Raw genomic sequence first — 26,262 nt, 5'->3', positions numbered from 1 at the left:
CCATCCCTTCAGCTTTACTCAGGCGACTGTGTACACAATCTATAAAACAGTGGCCAGATTTACATAAAATTTGCCAAACACCAAACCCTTATGTCGCTTACTATTCAATGCATAGAAGAAACACCACTGAACACTTGAACACACCACAGCCTACATTACAGACGCTGTTGTGAACGCTAATTGTTCGCTAGCCTACTAATTAAAATGTAACTTGACCTAATCGATTTCTAATAAACTTTCACCAACTTTTCTGGCCTGTTTGATTCTATAGGGTCCTTAGAAATGAGAAATTTAGAGATTTTGAGTCTTGATAAGATCCCTTTGTGGTTTTCTGGTATATGGGCAGGCACTGCTGAGGTTACTCGTTTGTGATTTGGGCGGACAAACGAAATGGGCTAATGTTAGCAAGCAAACACGGCAGGGTTGTTTCAACAGAGGACCTGCAGGGTTCACAAACCATTCACCTTTCTTAAAAAAAAAACGGGGAAACTCATACTATTTGCTTGGTATTCAGCTATGACAACTCTAGGTTACCTGTACGATACGCCGCTATAGCTGTTCCTCGTCATTGCCGCCCGCCTCCGCTCACTTCCGGCCCATTTCCGGGATAACTGATGTCGACCATCAGTCCAAACAAGCTGACCTCCAGAGATACCGAAATAGGTGGAATTAGTAACCGTAATGTAATCCTGAATTTCGATTTTTAATTCCGCTCAAAAGTAATCACTTTACTCAAACACGTCACTACCAACACTGTTTACAGGTGTCACGGTTCACTATCTGTTGTCGTGACCACCTATAGCCACCAGGTGTCACTGTCGTAGACGAGGATGTCTGGTTGAGAAAACAAGGGCATTTAAAATCCAGTTAGGACTTCTGTGAGTTCTGCTGGGTTGTAAATGACACAGCTGTATTTTTACTTTAATCCAGTCCAACTACTGTTTACAATGTTGACAAAAAATAGTCTAAATTTGCAGCTGGAAGTCATATTTGATGATTAACATTGCAGCTGCTCAGTGTTTTTATGCGATGCCATGAAAACCTTCCATACCTACCGATTCTAAATAATCAAGATAGTTATTGTCAGCTCAGATTAAGGTCTGTGTTGTATGACATTGTATTGGAGTAAGGTGAATAATTTCTTTTGAGCATGGCAGCTACAGCAAAATAAAATCCACCCTGCAAATAAAAAGATGTATAGTTGAAATGGTGTCTTCCCAGATGCAGTACCTTATGAGCCAGACAAGAGAGATGAAGTCATGGCTCTGGTTTGAGATTGCAATTTATCATATGGCTTTGATTGCCCATGGGGCATGCATGAAAGTGTTTGATTGGACAGGTGCCGGTGAGTAAACTGTTCTAGTCAGGGGTACTGGCGTTTTAGGTCAGAGAGGTGAGAGGAGAGAGCAGATGGCACTCAGGAGGGGAGACAGAGCTGGCACAAGACCTGGAGGCTGGTTAGGAAAGCTGTGGGTAAAGCAACAATTAACAACATGATCAAAATTTTAGGAAATACATTAAGCAATTAAAACAGGTTTGGTATCAGTTTGATTGTATTTGCCAAAAAGAAAAGCTCAGCAAAATGTGTGATAAGTGTGCTCCTGCATGCAGAACAACACAGCCGTTTAACATATAAACACAGAAGACCTTTTCCTCTGAATATCATTTATTGTTCAATCTACATCAGTCGGTCCTTAGACAAACCGCCTCCACTCGTTTCATAGTTTGTAGGATACATTTATGACCAAAGAACACATTTCACACTGCTACAGATTGACAGAACTGCCATATCGAATGTTAAGATATCTATTTACTGTCATGCTGAGTGTTTTTATCAGTAGTAATGACGTACTGATGCTGTTACTGCTGCTAGTGTGGCTTCTGGCATAATAATGGCATCTAAAAGTCCCAGTGGGTGGACGGCATTCCATAGTATCGTCCTTCTATGGTAGGAATTTGACCTGTAATTTACAGTTAGATGAGACTGGACCTTACATTGTCTGGCCCAGCTTAAAACAAATAGACAGACAGTGTAATATGTTAATACTTTGTAGAAAAAATCATATGTATTGATACTTTCACCAATCCTCATAGCACAATGTCTTACTTGTACCTATGTTTATTAGTTGTGCAATATTTTGAAGATAGTAAACAGCTATGATCGTATAGAGATCTTAATGTATCTACAGCTTTGAATATCCTTTTGGTTATGAGGATTAGCATAGTCATCCTGTACCTAATAGTATTTCATGATTACATTGTATATAAAAAAAAAGACCTCCGCAGAGTGACACTTCTGTACATGTATGTGTTTTTGCTTTGTACATAGCTGTAACGGTTAGCTTTCATTTTCACATTGTCTCACTCTGTCTCTCACCATATTTTATGGCAACTCCTTTGTAGCTTCACTTTGGCAGTCAAACCCAGTGGTGTGGATGGAGGACCCATGGCCTTCCTTGTCCAAACGCTTGACTCTCAGAGAGTCAAGTCATCGCGAGACCCGCATTCCTGCCATGCCCTCAGGCGGGCAGTCTTGTGCAGCATAGTTCCTTGTATAGTCTTTGATAGTTTGTTGTTAGTGCTCTCGCAACTAACCAGTGTTGTGCTAGTTTGTAGAACCCCCCTTTGTCTGGCTGGTCTGTAAAAGGCCGTTTCACAGTTAAGTCCCAAGCAGCAGTCTTGTTCAGGGGGGCGGGGTGAGAGACGCCAGAGGCTCTGAAGGGCCAGTTGTGCTGGTCCATTCACTCCAGCCAGATGCTAGACCAGTGGTTCCCAATATTTCCCTTCGCTTACACTCAAAAGCTTTTCAAGCTCCTTCTACTTTGTGCCATACTATTTTATTTTAAGCTGCAACTCATGCAAGACTCTCTGTAATCCTTTTCACCAGGAAACACTGTGCTAGCCCCGATAGACCAGCCTTTTATGGCATGCAGCTAATACGGCTATTTCAGCTATAAAACCGACTGTTTGAAGTATATATTTCTTGCAGCAGTATTAGACAAAGTACACTGTAATGAAAGCTCGAAGGACAATGTGTGTGATGGAAGCTTGTAATATGACACTTGTGAGCCATGTAATACATACGCATAATCAGGAGCGTCTGATGTTAGCTGTATTAGCTACAGGTGCTAGCCTTTTGTGGTTTTAATGGCTGACTGGGGTAAAGGCCGATATATGCTGATGCCCTTCAGGGCCCTGGGTCCGTCCTTGACCTTTGAGATTAGGATCATGAACCATCTCTCAGAGAGAAGCTTGAACATCCAAAGGCCTTATTCGAAATATGGATGCCAAGATGCAGGTCAATGAGGAAAGAAGAAAAAGTATCCAATCACGGTCTGTATTTACTTAAAGTAGTTAAGACTTAAAAGGTTTTCATATGAACAGGCAAAGTTGTCATTTTGTTGAACAAATATTCTGTGGAGGATACTTTTTCACTCTTGTATTCACTTGCACTCCCCTCAGCTTTGCTTCTCAGCCTTCTCTCCCCCTCTCTCCCCCCGTCGTCCTCCAGCTCTTCCTTTTCCCTCACAGGCTGTTCTTGTCTGGCAACTCAGCCTCTGGACTGCGGGGAAAGTAGACGGTGGCTTTGTGCTCCTCATAGCGGTCGATGTGCTTGAGGTGTACCACCATGTGCAGCGCATAGGCTAAGACGAGGAGCAGGATCAAAGATGTCACCAAGCCCATAAGGATGGCTGGCGTCAGGAACGTGGCACAGTCACTGGCCGACGCAAACTTGTCTGACTGCACGTTGAAGGCCTGGATCTGGAAGAACGCAGAGAGAAGGCGGAACGATGAGATTAGGCTAAACTAAAGAGGACAACTGGCTTACCAGGCACAGAGACACTGGGCAGATGGACAGGTTGAGACAGCCTAGCAGATGGCTAAACAGACAGTGCACAGACAGATTGACAGACTGCCAAACAGACTGTAAACAGACAGACTGACTGACTGACAGCCAAACAGGCGGAACACAAAAGGAAATGGCTGGCAAACATACGGACATGCACACACGCAGGAAACAGTGGGGAAAGGCTATGATATAACAGTGAATGTGCAGACGTTACTAGAAGAGTTACACAACGGAGGCTGCGCCCCCTTTGTGCGATCGTGTACCTGGAAGTCAGTGAAAGTGATGTGCCAGTTAGCGGATGTGTCAGTGTGGGAGCTGGGCACTAGCAGGGTGTCATATTTGTGCAGGCTGCTGACGTGCTGGCAATGGTAGGATGAGGTGGCAGGAGCGTAGACCTCGCTGGCGTTGAACGTAGCCTCCTGGGTCCAGTTGTAGTGGATGTGAACACTGTCAAGCGTGAACCAGTTCTGACCAGCTGCCTCATAAAAAGTGTTTGACATCTGAAGCCTGGTCCAAGAGACAATGACAGTTAGTTACACGCGCAGTCCGCACATTTGCACATCTGCAGCTTTTGAAGTAAACAAGTGCATTGTACCTGATTACTAGACCTCGCAAGTCCTCCACATCACCAAACCTTAATGAAAGCCTGTGGCAAAAGAAAACCATGACTATTAAAACATTTGATAATAGAGAAATTCTCAACTGACTCAAAACTTAAACTTTTCTTTTGCTTCTGATGTTGTCTGTCCACGGGGTTAACTTACGTTGCTTTTTCCTTGGTGCAGATTGAGCCTTTAGTGTCTACAGGTGAGTTGGGGTTGAAGACCCTCTCAGTCAGGTCAATAAAGGTGTGGTTCCTGTAGCGGATAGCCAGACGCTTTGCCTTGAACAGAATGCAGGTCTTCCCATTGTAAGACACGCTTAGTGGACCATAAGGCCCCATCAGAGACTGGAGCAGCTTCCTCTTACTGTGAGACATCCCAGGCTGATGCCAGTTAAAAGGCTGTCAACATATGAAGAAGGGCATTAAGCACAGGAAACATAAAGAAGCTGCAGGAGACTGGCAACCAAAGTGTGGGCAGCAGCAGTTTTGCATTCATAGACTGTCCTCTAGAGGGCGATCTCATGTTTGTTCAGAGACATCAGCTGTGCCCCATTTCAGGGACAAGATACATAATAAGATGTGGCCCACTAAAGGTGTGTGTCCGAAAGGTCTAGAAATGCAGACTTTTTAGGATCCAGCCACTGAACAGTGTCACAGAATTAGAGACCACACAATCAAGTTATCCCATTCTCCAACATATTCAGTCAGATCAGTGCGATCTATGTATACCACCACCATGCAACTCTTGATTTATTCTACACAAATGATCCAAAGTGAGCTTGCTTTGATGCACAGCCAACTGTACCTCCTTCTTATGCATGCTGGGATATACGTTTTCAAAATGCAAATTAAAAAAAAAAAATCACCTTTTTTAAAACTTTCTTTTTACGGTCATTCTGACCGTAAAATGTCACTACTGTGAAATTCTGTGCCCTAAACCACCACTGAATCTCAAACGAGGGATAAGCAGCGTTTGGCTTCTACTCAGAAAACAGGAGCTTTCTGAATTTGCATATAATAGCATGGTAGCTGTTCGAGTGTATTTCTGCACCATGCAGATAGAAACTGCCCCCTCTAGCTGTTTAATCTCTTCGCTCAAAGGCCACATCTCATTGGAGGGCATTTGGGCTAATCCAGCACTGTTTTACAACACATGCAAAGTGGCAGTCACAGTGGTTAAGAAGCGGTTATTATAAGTTTTTGTTTGTTTAAAGTAAAATATAGTGTGACTGAGAAGACAGTTCTCATAACATTTAAAAGCCGCAACACTCAATACAGTAGCTTGGAACGGCTACTGCAAGGCATCTGTTAATCTATAGGAAGCAGATGTACGTGTGCTTTGATGCATCAAGCATATAGTTTCACTGAATCTTCTCTCAGACTGGTCTCATGTGTGTGGGTGGCAAGGATATTTTACCTCTGGTGAATGTGAGACCAATAATATTCCCACATCCAAGGTCACGCAGTGTGTCTGAGTGACTATGCTCTGTTTTGTTTGCGTGCAGCCCGGTGTGTGCGTGCATGAGTGTGTGTACGGCAAAAGGTAGAGGGTGAGATAGATGGTGGAGATAGCGAGGGAGGAATAGAGAGCGTGTACCTGCAGTATTCTCCTGAGTGGGTTTTCATCTTCAGGCGTCAAAATAACCTCTTCGCTCTCTAAGCCGTACCCACCATCTTGACCTGGAAACACGTACACACATTACTGCACCATGAAAGATTATATCAGTATACATATTAAGCTGATTGCAATGCTGCATTGCAGATCGCAACATAGTCATAAAAGTTTAGCCGATTAGACACACGGCACAGACACGCACGCACACACACACACACACACACACAAGCACAACCAGATCCTGCGTACACCTCAGTGCTCAGGCTCCTATCTATTTCCAGTTGTTTTGCGTCATCGCAGTGACTCATCAGCAGTCTATTTCACAGTTACGGTCGCATTGTTCCATGTTTACAAATACTGTTCATCTTGTTCCAGCAACATATGATTTGGGATCATGAAATTTAAAGGAATGTCTGCATCATTTCTTCTGCCTTTTTTCATCAAAGGGTCTAAATATAGCCTCACATCTGAGGTGCATGGATAACACACACACACACACACACGCCACACTTCAAAATCTGTTAGTATTACAAAGTAGCAAAGATGTCTCCAGCATTAAGAATGAAGTGCTTTTGTCAGGACTATCTATCCAACACATCAGCATCAAAATTACCACGGCAGGTCTGATTGAATCAGGCCTTGTGTCGCACCAGTTTGTTACTTACTTGATGTGACTCTTGTTGCTTGTTTGGGGTTTTCTTTGCTGGGGAAAAGACAGAAGATACAATAAGGATATTAAAGTTTTTCTTGTTGCTTTGATAATACTCCATAATATGTGCTTATTTAGCATTGTTCCTTGCACAGGAAAGTTCATTGTCTACTGATGCAGCTGCAGCAAACACAGGGACAAACAGCTCACCTATTACCTCACCTATATAAGAACATTACGTGTTGTACAATGAATTTGATAAACTCATAAGTATTTTATATAGACAGTGTTTGTATATTTTGTCAAAAATGGTGCCCCCTTTCATACACATTTGAACATATTACTATACTTACGTGCTACTTAACTAGTGTAAACCAAAAAGTTTGTTAAGGTGCAGTGTACAAAGCTTTATGCTTTTAAGTACTAACAGACTTAAATTACTTTATTTTTGTATGGCATGCCATTTACAAAATATATACAGAGCAGCAACATGATCCTATATAAATGTAGTGTAGGTATATTGACAAACATTTACAGACTTGTTAAATTGCACACTGTATGACATATATGATCCATAAAGACTGGACAGTGCACAGCTGCAGGGCATGCAGTATAAACTCAGAATACTTCGCCCAAACAATTTTATTACAAAGTAAGAAGGTTTGCTGAGTGTCTCTGTTGCAGGAGCTCACTGTTTGTGTGGTGTGTTGCTTTTACTAAATGGCCGATCTTTGATGTAGGACTGACCTACATATGGCACAAGGGACAGAGGACAAACCACTTCCTTTTCCTTCACGTGTTTGCCCTAGCTGCCGTGCTCTCGGTCTCACTCAACCCTGCATAGCCCTGGACTTCTTGAAGCTTAGCCTGATCCTTTTAACTGTCTAATCAAAGACGTAATACGGCAGCAATGGGCTTACTGAGCGGAGCTGACATGGCCAGTTTTGCTTGTTGTTATGGCCCATCCAACGCTCTGACTGTGTGGCCTGTCCTTGCTTGTCCGCTGTGATCTTCTGGTGCTTGCTAATCTCCACACAATAGTCAGTTATAATGGGCTTGTAAAAGGTAAACCCTAAAACCTGTGGGAGTGAGCATGACGACTGGCGCCTGTCTTTTGTGTGACATCACCAGGCCGTTTGTTCACCAGCTTCAGTTACGAGTATTTCAGATCATATTATGAATCGCAGCACAACAAAAGCAATGTCTGTGAAGACGTTGATCTGTGATATCGGCTCTGTTATCTTTAGTTGAATAGTAATGCTGTGATCTTGCAGGAAAAGCCCTTTTAGACGATACACAAGACAGACTGAGGAACACCTGAATATTTATACTAAATTTAAACAAACCGAAGCCGGTCAAAAACGGCAAGGAATGTTTGTTTGTCTCAGACGGTGAACCAGTCACTAGTGGAACTACCCCAGACAGTTAAGTGATCTATGAAGAGCAACGATTCAACTGCTTAAAACTGACCAAAAATCTATATTTATACTACATTACTTCTTACTCAGAGTTACTCTTGTGATTTGTGAAGGGAAAACTGACACGTAATCTCAATTTGCAACATTATCAGCCTTGTCGGGTTCCCCTTATTGTAGGTGGTGGCAAAAAAAAAACCTGCATTCTCATTAAGATGCAGTTTTTCTCTGCTCTCCATAGTGTGAGTACGGAGCTATGTATTGTAGGACATTTGTTTCTTTCCTTTGCCTTTCATGCACAAAATCTCAGCTGGATTTTGGCCCGATTCAAGGAAATGATGGATCTTTTCACGTCACTATGACATTTTCACTGACTGGCTCAAGGGCTGTGTTGTCGGCTCACTCATCCATCTCATCCATGGATCTCATGCGCAATATCTCAGACACAGCTGACTACATCTTTCCTTTTTTCAGATTGAGGAAATTATGCGTCCCTCTTGTCCATTCTGACATTTTTAAAGATTTTCCTTTTTGGTGCCGGGTGAGCTGTGCAACAAAGGTCAAAAACAGGTGAGCAGACTTTCAGGCCAAGGTGCCAGACATATCAGTACCAACAGCGTGGAGCAGTTATCTACCCGTCTGGTGCAGTTTCCACCTGGGCAATATTGTGTAGTTTAGCGCCAGATGGATTAGGATTAGTGGTAAGCACAGACCTGGTCCACTGGAGCCCAAATGTGGAGAGACACAGGCCTTGAACAAGATGAAGAGATTAAGGCCTGATGTCAGAGCCGACGGCATTCTGGACAGTTCAGGTGCTAATTTATACTATGTGAACTGACCTCTTAAATCGTGACTTACTGTACACCCATCCAGTGAATTTGAACTTTGACTGTGATAATTTAAATTCTACTGGCTGTATGGAGCAGTTTAAATTTATTTAGTTGAATTTGTGTGGTTGGTATCCTCTCGTGAAATATAGTCAAACATAAACATCCACTTTCTGTCATTATTAGACTTGTTTCTTGGACCTATATTCATTTAACTTATGAAAGTATATCTGTATTATTCTCGTGATAATCCTACGGTTGTACTGAGAGTATGTTTTTTAAATCAATGATTGTTATATTTTCTCCCATAATGGTACTTCATGTTCTCAATTGAGAGAATAAAACAAAGCGCGTATGAGAAAACAGATGGTGTCATAGACGGGATCACATTCTGCAGTAAGACAAGCTCTCGTGGAATGAGATGCAGGCCACTCTTTCATTGTGCAGCATCGATTATGACTTTGTGTCAGGTCACCTGTCACGCAGCTGGAGAGTTATCAGGTGGGTTTTCTCAATAGATCAGAGGAAGCTGAATAAAGCTTCAGTCCGGCTGAACAGATAATGATGGCTGCATGATGATGCCTGTAGAATGTGAGTAAGTGATCAGCAGGGAGCTACTGTGCTGTCACTTCCTGTATACGAGCTCTTCTTCGTGTTCGTGCGGGCGCCAGCTCCAACGTCAGCACTGGCTAAATTAGAGACCCCCTCGCATTTGTGTGTGTGTGCGCGCGTGTGTGTGTGTGTGAGAGCACATTCTGGCACGTACTGTATGTGCAGACATTCCTATGAACTTGCTCGCACATAATGTCTGCATCTACGGTTTCAACTTATATGGTAAATCCAAATATTTACATTTGCCCAGGTGAATGCTGGGTAGGCATGTCTGTATATGAAAGAGCTGCCAAAAGCACTATGCCTTTGGCAGCTGGCAGTTGTGACTGAAACCTCAGCAGCATGGCAGATGCTCGGACACTGCTCACTTATCACCTGTGCTGATGCTTGAAACCTTAAAGTCTTATAACAACATAAAGGTTAAAAATCCCCCGAGACATCCTCATTTCATATCTGATTTATAGATTTATGAATTCATGTAAACAGCGCACAGCAACAGCCGCTGACTAACAACTGTTTGTGTCATTGCAAACAAGCTGCATATGCAGCCTCCCCCGCACCCCTCACCCCTGTCCATCCCAAACACAAGCGAATAAGCACTCCTTCCTCTGCACCTACCCTGGCCTCAGCTGGCTGAAAGGAGCCAGAGGAGTCTGTGCGAGCATGAGTGTGTGAGTGCTAACTAAAGCCCAGTCGTTTGTTCCTGTGCCAGTTTCGCGAGGTCAGCAACCCGGGACTGCTGCGGCCCCGTCATTGGCTCAGCCTGTCACACGGTGCCTGGGTGCTGAACAGGCCCTTTATATAATCAAAGCCATGCCAGAGCCACTCCTTGGCTCACCTCGCTCCCTCTGCACATATCCTCAAAAATGTGCACATGCAAGAGTACAAACATGCACCTTCACTTAACGCATGTCCAAAATATAAGTGCACGTTGAGCCTGAATATATTATGGTGATTGCTAGTGTGCTGTGATCACAATTACTTTTGGATAAGTAAGTGTCTGGCTCATAAATATTAACAACAATGTGAATCATCTGTGCTGCTGATGGCATCCCGATCAATACGTTTTCACTGAGTATATTCGTGGGACGTCCGTATTCAAGCCCGGAGATGGATAGACGATTATCGTGCCTCATCTGCGCCTCTGCTGTGTGCTGCTGAGCAGAGAGAAGGTGTGGTGCCTGCTCCCCAAACTTGTAAACAAATCCTCCTCGCCTCTGCAGCCGCGGAGTGCTGAGCCACTGCACTCGGACTCTCTGTGAACCGGGATCGGCCCATCCAAGCCCCTCTGCATCCTACTATAGGAATGCAGTGTTGGTGAGTAATAGCTAGTTGTTAGCTTTGCTGAGTACAGTAGTTAACTATTTTCTATGTGGTTCATTTAGCTCACTGTGAACTATAATTTTCATTAAGAACATTGCAAGAAGACAAAAGGCAGCACCTGAACGTGGACCTTTAGCCAATAGATGTTGGTTTCTCAGCCCAGAACCACTGTCATTGTGTATATCAATAGTGTATCAGACAATAGTGATGTGTTCTTGGACTCATATTTCCTTATATTATGCCTACATGAAATTTCAAACCCAGCTATGATAGTATTTCACAATGTACAGGGTGAACTACTTATGGAAAGTGATGTTAATGTCTGAGACAGTATTGTTTTAGGGGTATATGTGCTAATTTTCTTCATTTAAAAGTGTACAGTGGTTGGGCGAATTATTGTGTCCATGGCACTGCAGGCAAACATGTCTTAATCCCACACTGTACAGGTGCTGGCCTATGAATAGATTTATTAGTGCAGATTAAGCTTTAGGAGTTTACCAAGATGCCTCTCCGAGCCCTGCTTCTATTTCAGCGTAGCTTTGATTGCAGCTTCAAATTTGACCTCGGGTCAAGTGCCAGAGTTTCCCAGATCTTGCTACGCCTCAGTGCCGGTGTGTCCGCCCGGACATCATGACTGCATTCAAACGGGGAATTGTACACACAGTCATGATTATTCGCCTTTGGCTTGATCTTTTCTCACTCTGTTTGGTTTCTGTCTAGCTAAACAGCATGCACAGGAAGTTAAATTATATGTGATGTTTTTTTTAACCCTTTAATCTGTCTTTGAAAGAGGCCCACTGATCAGTCTTCCACTGGAAATCCAACACTTCGACCTCTAATCTGTGTCTGTATTTGGGTCAACTTGTCAATTTTTAACAGTTTGTCTACTATTCACTGATGGCCTTTTAAAAGTGCAAATAAAATACAACAAAAACTTTACTATGTAACTATGATCAACAAAAGTTTGTGGCTTTAAAGCATCTTGTTACCTGTAGTTTACAAAATCCTACAAGTGCTACTCAAATTGGGTCATATTCAATTGGCCATGTCAATTAAACACTGGTCTTTACTGGTAATTGACTGAAGTTTTTATTGTAAATAAAGCATGTGATGTGTATGTATAAAAATTGATTCCTTTGTATATCAAATTGTGCTTTTTAAATGTTGCACCTCACTCACTCTCTGTTGGCAAGAGACGTGTTTTGCAATGAAAAAGCTTACAGCAGCGTGAGTATTTTTTATCATTTGCAATCAACTATAAACAGCTGCAAAATCTCTTCTCACAGTACTTTTCCTCTCATTGTCTATCTTCCCCTGTGCTGCCGATGGACTCGGATGAGCGAAGAGGTCATTTCCAAAATTACAACTCGTCTTTGGACCCCTAATCTGTACCCATATTTGGATCATATTCATTTTCAGCGGAAATACGTTTGTCCCTGTGTGCTTGGATTGCTTTAGAAATATTACAACCATAAAGATTATTGGAGTTACATAAATATGTGGAAACAGTGAATTTGTCAAATTATTTATGACCTTTTGAATTGCAGTTATTTTGTTTTAAGCGGGTAAAAGTTAGTACTATTTCTAAAATGTACTTTTAACACATTTCCTAGAAAGTATTTGGATGATGGTGAATGGGGTGGCCGAGGCAGAAAAATATAATAACCGTCAAGTATGTTCTTTCTGGCCAGTATTTCAAATGGTTTTGTAAAGCTCTTGGCTATCACTCCTACAGTTCTGTATTTGGCATAGTACCACACGTCATTTACTACAGAAAATCACACTGAACATTTACCACTGAACATTTTCTCTTCATTATCTTCCAGCATCCCTGTGTCTATCATCAGTAGAGGCGTCTCACTCACTGTACCTTTGCTTCTGCAATGTTATGCACCCTACAAGGCCTCTGAAATGAAAGGCATGAAAGTCTGCTCTTATATAACAGCATCTTGGAGTGTGTCAGAGCCGAGAACGGAGCCGTGACTGGGGACCGCGACTGCTACGTTGCAGAGTTACGTGCAAAGTTTGATCCAGGGAATAGGCTCAAAACCCCTGGAGAAATTAATGTCGCCATCCTCCGTCGGAGTGACTGCAGTGAAAAGTTAAGATAGGGATCTGTGAGGGTTTCACAAGCAGCAGATTGAGCTGGAATGAGAGCAATCCCATGAGACTCTGTATATTGAATTCTAAATCCAAGTTATCTGTGCCCTACACTTGCAAACATGTGTACAGATAAGACTGCTTGTCCAATAAATGAAAGCATGACAGTAATAATCTTTCATTCTCCAACGTGCATCACCGACCTGGAAGTGCAATAACAAAGCAAATCATCTGAGCAGTGATTACAGAGCACTGTGTCAGAAACCGCAGCATGTTATGGCTGTGAAGCATTTGCGCTATAGAGGGTTGGTGTGAGCCACAATGTGTGGCATAGTTTCAAGATCCTTACACGGCTGTGGCACAGCATTACTGCCCTGACGTGTCTGTATGCAGGCAGGGACCGGTGCGAGCAAAGGCCCCCGCTGCCGGCTCAGTCCCGTCCCTGTGATGCTGCTGTGAGTGGCCCCCAGGTTTGAGCCTTGAATATTTTATCTAGATTTGACCTGCAGGACTGCATGTGCATTATGCAGACATGGCTGGCTAGAATTCCCTTCTCCACTCTCTCTCTTTCCCTCTCTCTCTCAATGACTGCATCAGTAAACAGACCCCAGCAGACCATCCCTGATGCATCCTCTCCTCCCTGTCCCATCCTTGTTTACCTTCCCTCGTCTCTCCTCTCTCCTCTCCTCTCTCTCTGTACCTCTCCTGCAGGCCCACTGCTCCAGCCTTATTTCGCTCCCTTCTGCCAGACCAACACTACTGTACAGAGACAACAGCCCCATCTGTGATCGATGAGCGGTGTCTGATGCAGTCCCCAAGACTGAGACAAACAAAGCCTCGCAGCTCAGGCCACTCTGACACACCACTGCTGCCTGCATTTGTGATGCACCCAAGGTGAGATGGGGAGAAGGGAAGGGTGGCGAGGGAGAGAAAGAAAGACCCCAAGAGAACATCAGCATCCCTGCATGCATCTCCCCGCACCCCTCCCCCCCACCACCACTACCCCCTTCCCCTCCCCTACACCCTCCTCTGTTCACAGCCATATACAGGATGGATTTACCTTCTGTCCAGGATTTCAGGCACTTCGTCATAGGTGAGTCCCGGCAGCAGCTCTTCCTCAGTGAAGGAGAGCCCGGGCCGGCTGAGAGCAGACAGCAAGGCGAGGGAGCAGAGGAGGAATGCGTGTGCAGCCATTGAGACAATGAAAGGAGACTGCCGCTGGTCGAGCTCCGCTTCATAATCTGCTCTCCTAGCAGTGCCTGACTCCCAGCTCCTCCGACTGGCAGCGGCCGCGGCCAATCAGCAGCGAGCAGAGCCGATCAGCGTGCGTCACAGCCCCCCCCCCCCTCCTCCCGCTGCACCCTCCCCTCCCTCCCACCCTACTCCCATCTCTGTCATCCTCCCTCTGCCTTCCTCACTCCGATCACCCTCCCACATCCACTCCTGCGCGCTCTCCCCTCTCTCCCCTGCACACACAGCCGCAGGCGAGCCCTAAGTATAGACAGCGGCTCATTCTTTTCCACAGCGCGTCTCATCGCACCTATGCTACCTACAGACGGAACAGCCTCGCACATGTAGACACGCGCATTCTCCCGCGCGTATCCGCAGACGCGTCGGCACAGACGCCTACACACGCTCTGTCACAGGGGGAGGCAGACACGCGCACACACACACACACACCTCTGTGGAAAATCACCTGGGAATGTCAAGGTCAGGTTGTGGAGGAGGATAGGAGGATGTTGACATGACTTTAGGTGGCCACATAGAAGAAGAAAAAAAGAAAACAGCGCCATGACTGCATGACCTAGATCTCCAGCGCGCTGCCACAATAGCAGAATTAATTCACTTGATCTATGTGTTGTTGTGAGCGCTGAGAGGGCCTGCGGCTGAGGAAATTGTCCACTGAGGCTGCAAATATGGATGACAGGAACAGCTGAGCATCCGCGGGACGAGACGGGACCGAGGGTCCAACCCTGACGACCCTGACGGCTGATCCCGCTGCCTGCTCGTTATTTAGGCCCCCGCGCGCGTGACGCCCCGGGATCTTGATACATCCTCTCATTTCTTTTATTCTTTCTCCATATCCGGCGATGTGATGGTTTTCAGAGCAGAACATTAAGAGTGGTTATATAACCCAGTGTTGTGACCTACTATCATGGATGTTCACATTGATGCGTGGCGATGATTCACACTGGAGGAGCAAAATGTTCGATTCCTGCTGTCACTTTCCTGCCATAAATCAGACGTTACGTTTCCTCCTCAGAGCCAAATTTGATCCAAAGTAGTTTGGCCTTTCTCATTATGTCATGAAGATATCATAGATGATACCTGATTTAACAGCTCTTACACAGAAACTGAGATTGTGTGACACACTGGATGACTGTGACACACACACACATACACTGCATAGCCATTACCTGATTGTTCCAAGGATTATTTTAAGTGATCGTAGTTATACTGAGTCAATAATAAAACCCATGTTATTAGTATTTTGGACATATGTGTTGCAAAGTAATTCAACACTAACTATGTCCTCTATGTGGAAATGAATGCAGTCTGGACTTTATCTGAACAATGTTAGGCGTCTCATCAATGCGCCTTTGTAATAATCAGTGGTGGAATGTAACTAGTATAAATGTGAGGTACTTCTTACAGCTTCAGTTACTTGCTACTTTTTAGATTGCAATTTTCATATCCTTCGTGTCCAGTGATATCTCCGAGTCTGGTGAATGTGAATGTCGATCCCATGAGACATACATGGTTCTCACACCACAGCCACCCCACCCACATATGATGATCTAATAGAATATGATGCACTGCTGTAGATTAAACTACCCAACCGTATATAAAGTGGATAAAATGAGCTCAACCTTGAACATCTACAGCAGTAAAATGCAACATACACATGAATGCAGCAGTAACATCAGATATGATGGTAAAACACTGACAGGAAGCATTTTACAGCACAATGACTGCTTTAACTTTTTTATCTCATCTTCCTCACACTGTCTATTTTTGTGTAACTAATGTGAGCATGAGCATGCTTGTGCAATGGTTTGTAAAACTTTATATATGTATATATATGTGTGTGTGTGCTCAGAAGGCAGAAGTATTGCTGAGGGTATGAGAGGTCAGCTGTGTCTCTGAGGCCTATACAGTAACAGGAGGTGACTAAAGGCTGTCTCAGCCCTCTGCGTCTGCCTGCCGCGGTCACTTCAGCAGGCCAGTGTGTCAGTCTCCTGGAAGGAAAGCGCAAAGCTGACTGTCACTACTGCCATCACAGAGCGACAGCATCACGGAACATCCCACAGAAAGACGTCCAGGTGTGACCGCTTTAAAAGACCTTTTATCTCTTTATAGCTCTAGCTTTACGTGCTGCTAAAGAACATGTGGTACCTGCGTCTGATTCAGGTCTGCGTGTGATATCAAGCACAGAAAGTATGGTAGGCCCACGGTGATGGCCAATGTTAGGTAATGTTAGCTGTCCTTATGACTTTGCTCACCATTACACTACATTTCAGCAACCATTATCTCATCATTGGCACCTGGCCACAGTGGTTGCTCTTCAACTAAAGCTACGTAGTCTATTTTTAAGCAATAGGTTACATTTTCTGAAGAAATTCAACAGTGGACAAAATAACAGAAAACCCTGTCAGAAAGTAGACCAGCAGTGTAAACAGCTGCTGTTTACACTGCTGTTGCTTCAGTTCTAAGATCCCACTTGAGGCTGTAGTCTGTGCTGGCGTTGCATTGGGATCTGTTGTAAGGTGCTCATTTTGCTCCACCCAGTTCATGAGTTTGTGTTTTTGCCTCTCTGGGTGAGTCATACAAGCATTTTAGATTATGAAACAGATCGAACGTACAGAGCTGGGGGGTTACTGTCTATTTATAGGTATGATCTCACATCCAACTTTTTAATCCTGCTCTTTATGCCCACATAGAGCACTGAGGCCTGCGATACACAGGGTGATGTAACAGGTTAGTGCAGTTTTAGATTGCTCTACATGCATGTGTTGATGACGATGATATATGACTGCTAATCTACCAGCTAGCATGAGCGTCTGATCTCTGCAACATTAAAGCTGTGGCAGCATTAATCAAAATGCTAAAGCCTGTGTTCATTAAGAGGCCTCGAGTGGTGTGCGCGCGTGTGTGTGTGTGTGTGTGTGTGTTTTGGGGGGGTATAAGTGCATCACTGTATCACTGTAAGAATTGTGTGTTCACATGTGTGTAACTTCACATGTATGTTACTGCATAAACGTGTACATTTATGATAGAAAACATGGGAGCAGGCGAAATTTATGATTATGTGGTTTTATTGGTAGACATATTTGCTTTCAGTCACGACACTGTCAGTCATAGCTCACTGCCTCTGTTGCCTTTTTTGATGACCTTGCTCCACACACTCACACACACACACACACACACACAAACACACACACACACACACACATTTTCATCTTCAAGACAAGATCAGTAAATAAGGCAACATAAGATGACAACGGGGGTCATCGCATGATGCAAATATCATGGTCCTTCATTTGAAGTGATGTAATGTATCAAACACGGCTCATTTGCCATGAACACATAAACATCCCGTCTTTCTGGTTCTTGGCAATCACATTAACACTTCTCAAATGGTTTTAATGATAGAATGAACTCATTACCTCTTTAAATAGTAAAAAAAAATGATACTGAGAAGTTCCAATCCTGTTTACTGAGTTTGCATTCAACTACACAGAATATATTTCCAACATTTATGCGAAAACATCCTTTATAAAAACTAGCCTATTTATTAAATATAGAACAATCTCCAGGTAAGCACACAGTTTGCTGATTAATCTGCTGGGATTACATAACGTCCTTAAAAGCTTCCAGTGTGTCACTGTTTCATGTCATACAGGCATTGTCCCAGGCAATATGATAAATGGAGGATATATTATCTATTGATATGCAACTAAATTATTATGTAGTATAAAGCTAAGAAATGAGGCCTTATTATCTCTCAGTGTACTCTGCGAAGACAATCTGTTTGTACAGCACTCTTTAACACAGGTTGTATTTTATCATAAATAAACACAGAGTCCTTCTATACAACTATACCCATTCATAAAACACTCGCCACGCAGTTTCTGCTTCTGTTAACCAGTAAAAGTCAGAGAGTTGCTCTACAGCTTTAAGCTCCCAGGATCAATCATGTGATTTTACGCAAACAAGAAACCCTCCACACAGAGCAATGCAAAGATTTGATTGGCTGAAACCTGTGAATGGCGAACGTTAATCATTAACATTCATGTCACAACACTGCAGTTTCATTCAGTCCGGGGTTTTTGTCTCGGCTGGCGCAATGCCAGAGAGCGCCACTTGAGGGCGCTCACATATAACCCAGCGGTATGCCTTCAATCCTAGTGTACTTCATGAGGCACAATGTTAACATGGGAAGCATGAGATACAGCATAAAGGGATAATAATCTGCTCTACAATGGAGAAGGACATCTCAACCCCTAAAACACATACACACAAGTCTGCGTGTAGCTCTATTAGCGACTCAATAAATATCTTAATAAATTAAATACATTCAAATTAGCATATGTAATACATTACCTGTTAGTGTGATAAAACACAATTCCACACCAGGAAATTAGTGTCGTTTATCAAGCTGATTAATTAAACAACTAACCATTTCCCTAGTCAAATAGCAGCAAGACCTCTTATGCCCTACAAGTGATTAGATTCAAGTCCCTGTCCACAAGCTAAGATCAGCTCTCCCTTCACAAAAGCTAAACTAGGATGAGAACTCAAAGTAATACATTCCACATGACTGATATGGAAAACAAAAAGTGAATATCTGAGAGATGAAGTGGCTTTTTTGATCATACAGTAGATGATAACTGATCTGTTAACACAGATTACCCACCCTCAGAATTACATTACTTCATTTCTGACCTAAAATGCCTGTTTCCTTCTTCCTTGTCTCCTTTCCTTCAAGACACAAAAGCATCATTCTAGCAAATGAAGCTCATTTATAGCTTTTAGATGCACCGGGGTCTTTCATAATATACTGAAAGACCCTCTGTGAAGACGTCAGGCCTTCTAGATCTATACACAGTGCTTTACCATAACTATCACCTTTTTTATTATTAAAACACCTGAAACTGACAAATATGTAGCCACGTGCCAACAATATTGTCTGCAAGTTTGCTTTTTGCTCCATACCTGACTAATCTAAAAGAAAAAGAATAAAATCACAGATAATACCAGAAGCACAGGTCTATCCTTGTATCGAGAGTATAGACAACAACAACTATCATGCCAAGTCTATGTTTATCTGACAGGTGTAAAGATAGTCATGATAATATTTCCTCACTTTGTTTAGTGGTTGGATACAGAGTTATCTTCCCATATGATTTGATTGTCTAGAAACTAAATGCCAGAGAGAGAGGCACCAGACTGTAAGGAAGGACGAGTAAAACAAACCAGTAAACAAATAAAGAAGTCTCTCTATATAAATATAAACTCTAGAATAGTCTGATAACTATGGAGTTGGTCAGCGTTTGATCAATGCACACAAATATAAAACGGCAGTCCTGGAACAAATCATTTGTTCTGATCTAGGATCAGCTTTAGCCTCCCTGCTTTCTTTGCCACGACACAGGAGAGGTAAAATTAACCCCAGGTCAGCGTCTAAAAGCAACTACCAGTCTATAAAATGCGCATAAAAGAGAGAAGGCACAGAAACACAAACCCACCGTGGGGTGGGGTGGACTGACAGCAGCAGTTTTTTGGGAGCAAACTGGATGAAGCTGCAGGTCTACCGGCAGCACATGGGTTGCTTACAACTTGCGATGTCTGGAAAAGAGCAGAGATTTATATATACTTTCTGTCTCATTTTCATTCAGTTTGTTTTGGACCTCTACACGGATCTGACTGAGTCCTGCGCCGTTCTTCTCCCGGCCCCAAACTCGGTCGTGAGCCTGACCACAGTCACTGGAGCCAGAGTCACATTCAGCGGATGACACACCCAGAGGTGACTCAGTCGTGTTCCTGAACGCACCCCCTGTAGACAAAAGTGGCTTCTTCACTGGATCCATTGCATAACTGTCCCTAATCTGCGCTGAGCACAAAAAGCTGGTGTACGTCATGTCCCACAACAGAACAGATCTACACCGCTTTCCTTCATTTTGTCTTTCAGGTGAAAACAAAGGCAGAAGCCACTTTACGCTACAGATGTGATCCACCCTATTTCATCACACCTGTCTTCTCCTGTGTTGTTTGATTGGCCGCCTTTGACTGGACAGGTTCTGTCTTTTCACCAACCGGCTTGACCACAGTCAAATTTGCCGCCGCGGCCCCTTTGCTCTCTTGCCTCTTCTCCTGTTTGGCCGTGCCTCCAGGCTTGCTGGTGCTACGTTGGTGGGCTGGGGTTGTTGTCTTCAAGTGGATGGGTGTTTTCCCCGGGGGCAGACGGGGGTCTTCTCCAATGTTGACGGTGAGGTTGGTGTAGAGAGGCTCCAGCTCTTTAGAAAGGAGCTCATAGGTCAGAGAGTTGAGGCCGTCAGAGCGCCAGTTGAGTCTGGTCCTTTTCAGAAGGTCAAATCTAGGAAGAAGAACATATTATCACAGAGCGGGACGTTATTGTGTGCATATTATTGAGATTTGTGTGAGTACCTGTTTCAGGGTCCAACTTTAAAGGAACAGTTTGACATTATGGGGCATTTGTTAATATGCTTTCTTGCCAAGAGTTAGATGAGAGGTTCAACACCACTCTCATGGCTGTGTGCCAAATATGATGCTACAGCCAGGAAACATCTTTCCCCTTCAAGTCACTACCCCTGATAGTTCCAGCACACGACCTCCATAAAACCACAACTTGTCATTTCGATCATGGGCTTTTGTACAGATTAGTAAGTTGTTTTTTTTGTACCTTTGGATAGAATCAGGCTAGTTGTTTCCAGTCTTTATGCTAAGCTAAGATACATGAGAGTGGCATCAATCTTCTCTGCAAACATAAACAAGATTACATCCTGAAAAGGGGAACAAGGTTCATCTTAATTAAGTCTGGAATATATTCCTATTTGAATGCGACTTGTGGTGCGAAAGCTGATTTGCAGGAGCTTGTTTTTATTATGAAGAAACTCTTTCTGAAGCATCATGGATCAAGAAAAATGGAGTGTTTTATTTTGTTAAATCTGAAAACAAATGAGTACGCCGCCTGAGGCTGTAGAAACTGTTGGCTCGACAGAGTGAGCAGAGGAAAATGCCAACCTCACACAAAACTCTGTGCAAACCAAAAAAAAACCCCCCCCCAAAAAAACACAGCCATTACTCTAAAAACTCAACATGTGAAGGGTTGGAGCTAGAACAGGTTGAGACAAAAATGGGGAAGACAACATCATACTGATGCCTGTCCTGCAATGGGAATGAAGCCTGGGCAAATACAAAATTAGTGTTTTTATTTGCCAAAGTGAAAATGACTGTTTCTTAATTCAGAGGGAAAAAATATCTCTACACAATCTTTGTGTGTCTGCGAGTGTGTCCATGTGTACCTGCGTGGGTTTTGCTCATTGCCTCTGTCTCCTTTATGCTTGATCATCTTGTAATGACCAATGGCCACCGGAGGGCGCATGATCTTCATGCCCGACAGACGCACTCTGGACAGGCAGCACACAACAGGCGTTAACAGGAACAGCAGATCCTCACTCACATGCATTAAACTGGAAAACTACATCTCAGAGTCAGGATGATATTCAATCAACAAAGCCTATCGTGCTATTTATATAACTCAGAACATCAGCAATACTCACGCTGTGTACATCTAGCCTCTAAGGGATTCATTTAAAAGCAGAAAAATGAAGAAAACAAACACAGAATTGTGGGTGACGTATGAGAATGACATACTTTTATGGCCTATAGGTGGTGGAAAACACTGTGGTTCCCTTTTCCATCTCTGATGTCTCTGTACCAAAACATGGTGAAACTGATGTTGTGAATGTCCAATACATGACATATTGTAGGTTGCAAACAGCATGCACAAAAGGTGTTACAAAAAGTATAGTATGAATATTGTTGTTGTTATGCCTCATGTCATAATTAGCACAAGCTTTTAGTTTTTCGTTTTGTTGTTCCATTCAGTTTTTCCCGTAACAAGTTGGCAAATGCTAGAAGACCCAGAGAGTGGAGCGAGGGGACCGCAGAGATGAGATGAGCCTGAAAACTGCCTTAAACACGCAGCCCAGCCCAAAACTACGAGCTATCCTTGCGAACGTACTCACTCACCGCGCTCCAAGAAACACACAGCACAGCCACAGCAGTGGGAGGGGACGTGAAGATGAAAGACGATGTTAGGACACATCAAATAAAAGTCAAAGGAAAACATGTGGTGCAGAAACAGTAAACATGAGAAAACAAGATGAGCGAGTGAAAAAAAAAGTACAAGAAGCGGAGAGGATGAAATGCATGTAGCTCTGATGATGAACACACATGTCAGCTGAGGTCACAGTCCGCCTCATGCAGGATGTGACCTCTGCCCCCATTCACCCTCCTCACCTGGCGGCGATGTCGTCATCCTCTCCGCCCCAGCCCCAGTACTGGTTAGGGAAGCCGTTCATCTTCATGTACTGGTCTGGGGTCACTGCAGAGACCCCTCCAAAATACTGTGGGTACGGCAGCCTGGGAGGGTCACATCGCAAACATGCAATCTTGAAAATAATGCCTCAGCACAATACTTCTTATAAAGTCCATCCACGCCCGCATGCACACCGTGCTTCTACCTGTATCTGAACTTGTCCATGGCCACAGACAGGTGTGTGGGGAACTGCTTGTGGCAGGTGTAGGTGTTGTGGTCGTTCTCAGGCAGCAGGTCGACGTCATGCAGGAAGATGCAGCTCCAGTCCTCATCTCTGAGGGCCTCCCGCACCCCAACATTCAGCAGCTTGGCTCGGTTAAATGTCCCGTTCCCCCACTGAAGGCAGAAACAGAGACAGAGGTTAACGCAGAGACACATGATTGTATTCGTTTTAAAAGAAATACAGCGTGTGTCAAGTATTCGATTGGCTGAGGGCAGTGATTTAAGGTGTGTTACTGCAGAACTAAAGATGAGTCTTTGACATTGTGTTTACAGTACAGCCACACTGTAGCTGCAGGATGGAGGAGACAGACATTGTAATATTTAAATGCACTTATTTGTAATATTCTTATTTCAAATATCCACTTATCCCAAATTACATTAAAAAAAACACATTTTGCCATTTACCTCTAATGGCATCTAGGGTAACCATGCACATAGTTGTGGTTTTATTTGGCATATCTCACAACCTGTGCAAATGAACCAAAATATGTGCATGGATATGTACTACAAAAATATGTTAGTATAGTACAGTATATTTTGCATTGCCAAAATTAAACCAGTGTATCACAGGTAAAACACTGTTTTTTCTCTGCACTAATACACCATCTTTACACTCAGATTACTCCGATAATACAAAGGTGTGCACCGGTAATATTCCAGTATTACACAGTGCTGGACTGTTTATACACCTGAAATGATCCAGTGCAACACAAATATAACACTAGTGGTACCCAAATATTACAACATAAACATACTGATACTACATCAGTATTATGTAATAATACAAAGTTGTAATACACCAGTAATAAACCGTAACAGCTCAGTAATACCAGTACTGCATAATGCATTTATATATTTACATATGTAGCACATCTGTATTGCACAAGGATTGCACTCATACGTAGTCTGACCTGCTGTACTATATAGATGCTGTAGTGGATCTGCTGTCTTTGCAGGAAGGGGTGGAGGTGGTAGAGGAGGGCACGGAGGTGGGTCTGCCGGTTCCGGTACGGGACCACTATGGCTGTGTGGTGGCGGGGTTCGCAGTCTGGAGGTCGGTAGCGTCCGCCTGGCAACACTAACGGATTCCTCTGCCTGATCTCCTCCATAGACAGAGGAGAGGACAGGTGGACAGACACAGGTCCGACTGGAGGAGAGGAAAAAAAGCATTAATGCCACACAATTATTTATATTTTATTTAAATACATATGACTGCACACATTTAACCCCTCTGTTTCTCACCCAGCAGTGGGGAGGGGATCTGGCAGTCTCTAAGCGGCAGCCCCGTGGCAGGGGGTCCAGTGCCAGAGTTGCGAGGCGGGGGAGGTGGCACTCCCAGATGACTGAGGTTGGTATAGACGTCGTGAGGTCGAGAGTAATCAAACTCCGGCTCCGTGGTGTGCACCAGCACAGACACCAGGCCTCTGAAGCCCCCGAGGGAGAAATAGAGAACAAAGGCGAACTGGAAGCCCACCAGCAAGGCTAGTGTGCACGGGGAGTCCAGAGAGCGGCCACAGCACGCCATAATAAAGTAAAGACTGTACAGGAACAGTGAAAGTCAATGTCGGTGGAAATGGATGGAGGGGTGGCTGGAGAGATGGGGGAGCAAACGGCAGCTGGATGAGGAAGGTGGAGGAAGAGGTGGGAAATGAGTAAGGAGAGGCAGAAGGAGAGGAGGGGAAGGAGGCAGGGCTGAGTGCAGGCTCAGGCGTGCAGGAGGGGGGCGTCCATTTGTGGGAAGGGGTAGTAGTGGTGGTGAAGCTCAGTCAGAACCGCCATCACCTCCTGACCACAGACGTCACTGAGGAGGAAGAAGAAAAGATTATTAGTTAATTTAATCTATTGCTTAAAATCGTTATCATTGCACGCCATCAGTCTAGATTTAGGGTACCTGGATTTGCAAGGGTCTATTTAAAACCTGTCCTTGGCCAGGAAGGGCTCACTCCACATCTCTCCGCCTCTTCCTCCTTTCATCATCAAGCTTTCTGCAATCATAATAATAATAATAATAATAATAATAAATCTGAGTGAGTAACAGCACAGCAACAGCTTTGTCTCAGCACTACTGTGGAGTCTAATGTGAGATAAAATAAACCGGGGGGGGCGACAAGCAGCTACAAACAAATGTCATGTTTGCTGCTTTATTTAGAAGGGCTTATTTTCAGCAGTGACATTTTCAAGGGGCGTGTGTGGAAGAGATGCTGATGCCTGCAGATCTATTAATCCAACACCACAGCTTCCTGTTAGTCCATACCGTTACATATAGCAAGCTTTGCGCGCCTGGAGTTACCACTGGATCTGAATTTCCCGACACAGGAAGGTGAAATTCACGGCTATTAAAAGACAGATCAGCGTAGAGCAGGAAAAACGCCATGGTTATCAGTGCAGAAAGCTTTCAATCCAGGTGATTAGCCTATCAGCATCCATCGTTAGGCCTGCGCAGGCACTCATGGAGCTGCATTATTTATTCGACAGGACCACCGGCTGCAAGATCCCTCCTGTCGACCACAAAGGCTGTTTCTTAATTGCACCATTTTTATCATGGGGCTCCATACGAGCTCTGCAGCGGCAGCCGACTCACCAGCACATCCCTGCGACGTTTCAAATCCAGCCCCCGGCTTCCTCCGACAATCGACGGGCCGCCGCCACCGAGCAGACGCGACGGACCAAAAGATACCGTTTGTTTTTCTGATGCTGGTCGGTCTTCCTCCTCCTCCTCCTCCTTCCTAATCTCTCATCCGAGGCGAAATCTCTCCGTGGCTGCTTAGAGACCGCTGCGAGCGATTTCGCACGCAAGAGCATCGCCGCATATCCGTCCAGTGTCAACACAGGCAAGTGCGCTCTGCCCCATCGCTCCGCTATCAGTGAATCAGACGGGCTGGGGCGCACGGCGGTGACGCGCTGAGCGGCAGATTTGAAAAAATGAAAATGAAATTATGATTTCTTTGCCACCAATGAATCATTGATAAATGCATCCATATGAGACCATATCAAATATGGTCTCATATGGATTGCACAGATTATGTTGAGTTTTAATCTGGATGCAAATTGAGTTGAGTGTGGAAGTTGGTTCGGCCATCATACAGCAAAGTGTCTTTCAAAGATCCAAACAGGATTTAACCCACAACTTCCAAATATCACCAAACCTCCTGAGAAAGCTTGATTATGGAGTTATTGAACATCAGCTGAGTCATGATGTTCACCAGAATTATGATTGTAAATATGCAGTCTGAGTTATTACAATACCACTATATTATCTATCTCGTTATGCCCATAGACATGCAGTGGGAATATTTGATTGTTTGAAAGGTTTTTTGCCTTTCTGTGCAGATTCATTAAAGAGAACTGTCCACAGTTTCCTTCCTTCACACTTCCTTCTGTGTGTTTGTGTGTGTGTGTGTGTGAGAGAGAGAGAGTATG

At 44.0% G+C, this 26,262-nt stretch overlaps 2 protein-coding genes across 2 annotated transcripts; both read right to left on the bottom strand.

The window, feature by feature from the left end:
- Positions 1-3,525: 3,525 nt before the first annotated feature.
- Positions 3,526-14,189, bottom strand: atp6ap1lb (ATPase H+ transporting accessory protein 1 like b). Its single transcript, XM_041944893.1, has 7 exons — positions 14,056-14,189; positions 6,735-6,772; positions 6,052-6,134; positions 4,615-4,853; positions 4,446-4,496; positions 4,114-4,357; positions 3,526-3,762 (listed from the first exon to the last, which is right to left on the bottom strand). Exons 1-7 carry the CDS (start codon positions 14,187-14,189, stop codon positions 3,526-3,528), a joined length of 1,026 nt encoding a protein of 341 aa, XP_041800827.1.
- A 3,135-nt stretch (positions 14,190-17,324) lies between these two features.
- Positions 17,325-25,665, bottom strand: b4galt3 (UDP-Gal:betaGlcNAc beta 1,4- galactosyltransferase, polypeptide 3). The gene is made up of 8 exons (XM_041945436.1): positions 25,424-25,665; positions 24,734-24,827; positions 24,085-24,643; positions 23,754-23,989; positions 22,766-22,956; positions 22,542-22,664; positions 21,542-21,646; positions 17,325-20,592 (listed from the first exon to the last, which is right to left on the bottom strand). Exons 3-8 carry the CDS (start codon positions 24,365-24,367, stop codon positions 20,235-20,237), a joined length of 1,296 nt encoding a protein of 431 aa, XP_041801370.1. The 5' UTR covers positions 24,368-24,643; positions 24,734-24,827; positions 25,424-25,665; the 3' UTR covers positions 17,325-20,234.
- Positions 25,666-26,262: the final 597 nt, after the last annotated feature.

Source organism: Chelmon rostratus, chromosome 10 (genome assembly GCF_017976325.1).
Source record: "Chelmon rostratus isolate fCheRos1 chromosome 10, fCheRos1.pri, whole genome shotgun sequence".
In the NCBI taxonomy this organism is placed as follows: domain Eukaryota; kingdom Metazoa; phylum Chordata; class Actinopteri; order Chaetodontiformes; family Chaetodontidae; genus Chelmon; species Chelmon rostratus.
The sequence above is the reverse complement of the archived record's forward strand: the minus strand, read 5'-3'. Positions and strand labels throughout refer to the sequence as shown.

Coding starts and splice junctions, on each gene's coding strand:
- atp6ap1lb (XM_041944893.1), bottom strand. CDS start 14,189: ATGGCTGCACACGCATTCCTCCTCTGCTCCCTCGCCTTGCTGTCTGCT. Junction 4,497..4,614: donor TGCACCAAGGAAAAAGCAAC/GTAAGTTAACCC, acceptor CTTTTGCCACAG/GCTTTCATTAAGGTTTGGTG. Junction 4,358..4,445: donor TTGCGAGGTCTAGTAATCAG/GTACAATGCACT, acceptor CTCTTGGACCAG/GCTTCAGATGTCAAACACTT.
- b4galt3 (XM_041945436.1), bottom strand. CDS start 24,367: ATGGCGTGCTGTGGCCGCTCTCTGGACTCCCCGTGCACACTAGCCTTG. Junction 21,647..22,541: donor GATGACGACATCGCCGCCAG/GTGAGGAGGGTG, acceptor CTGCCTGTCCAG/AGTGCGTCTGTCGGGCATGA. Junction 20,593..21,541: donor AATGAGCAAAACCCACGCAG/GTACACATGGAC, acceptor TCTTCTTCCTAG/ATTTGACCTTCTGAAAAGGA.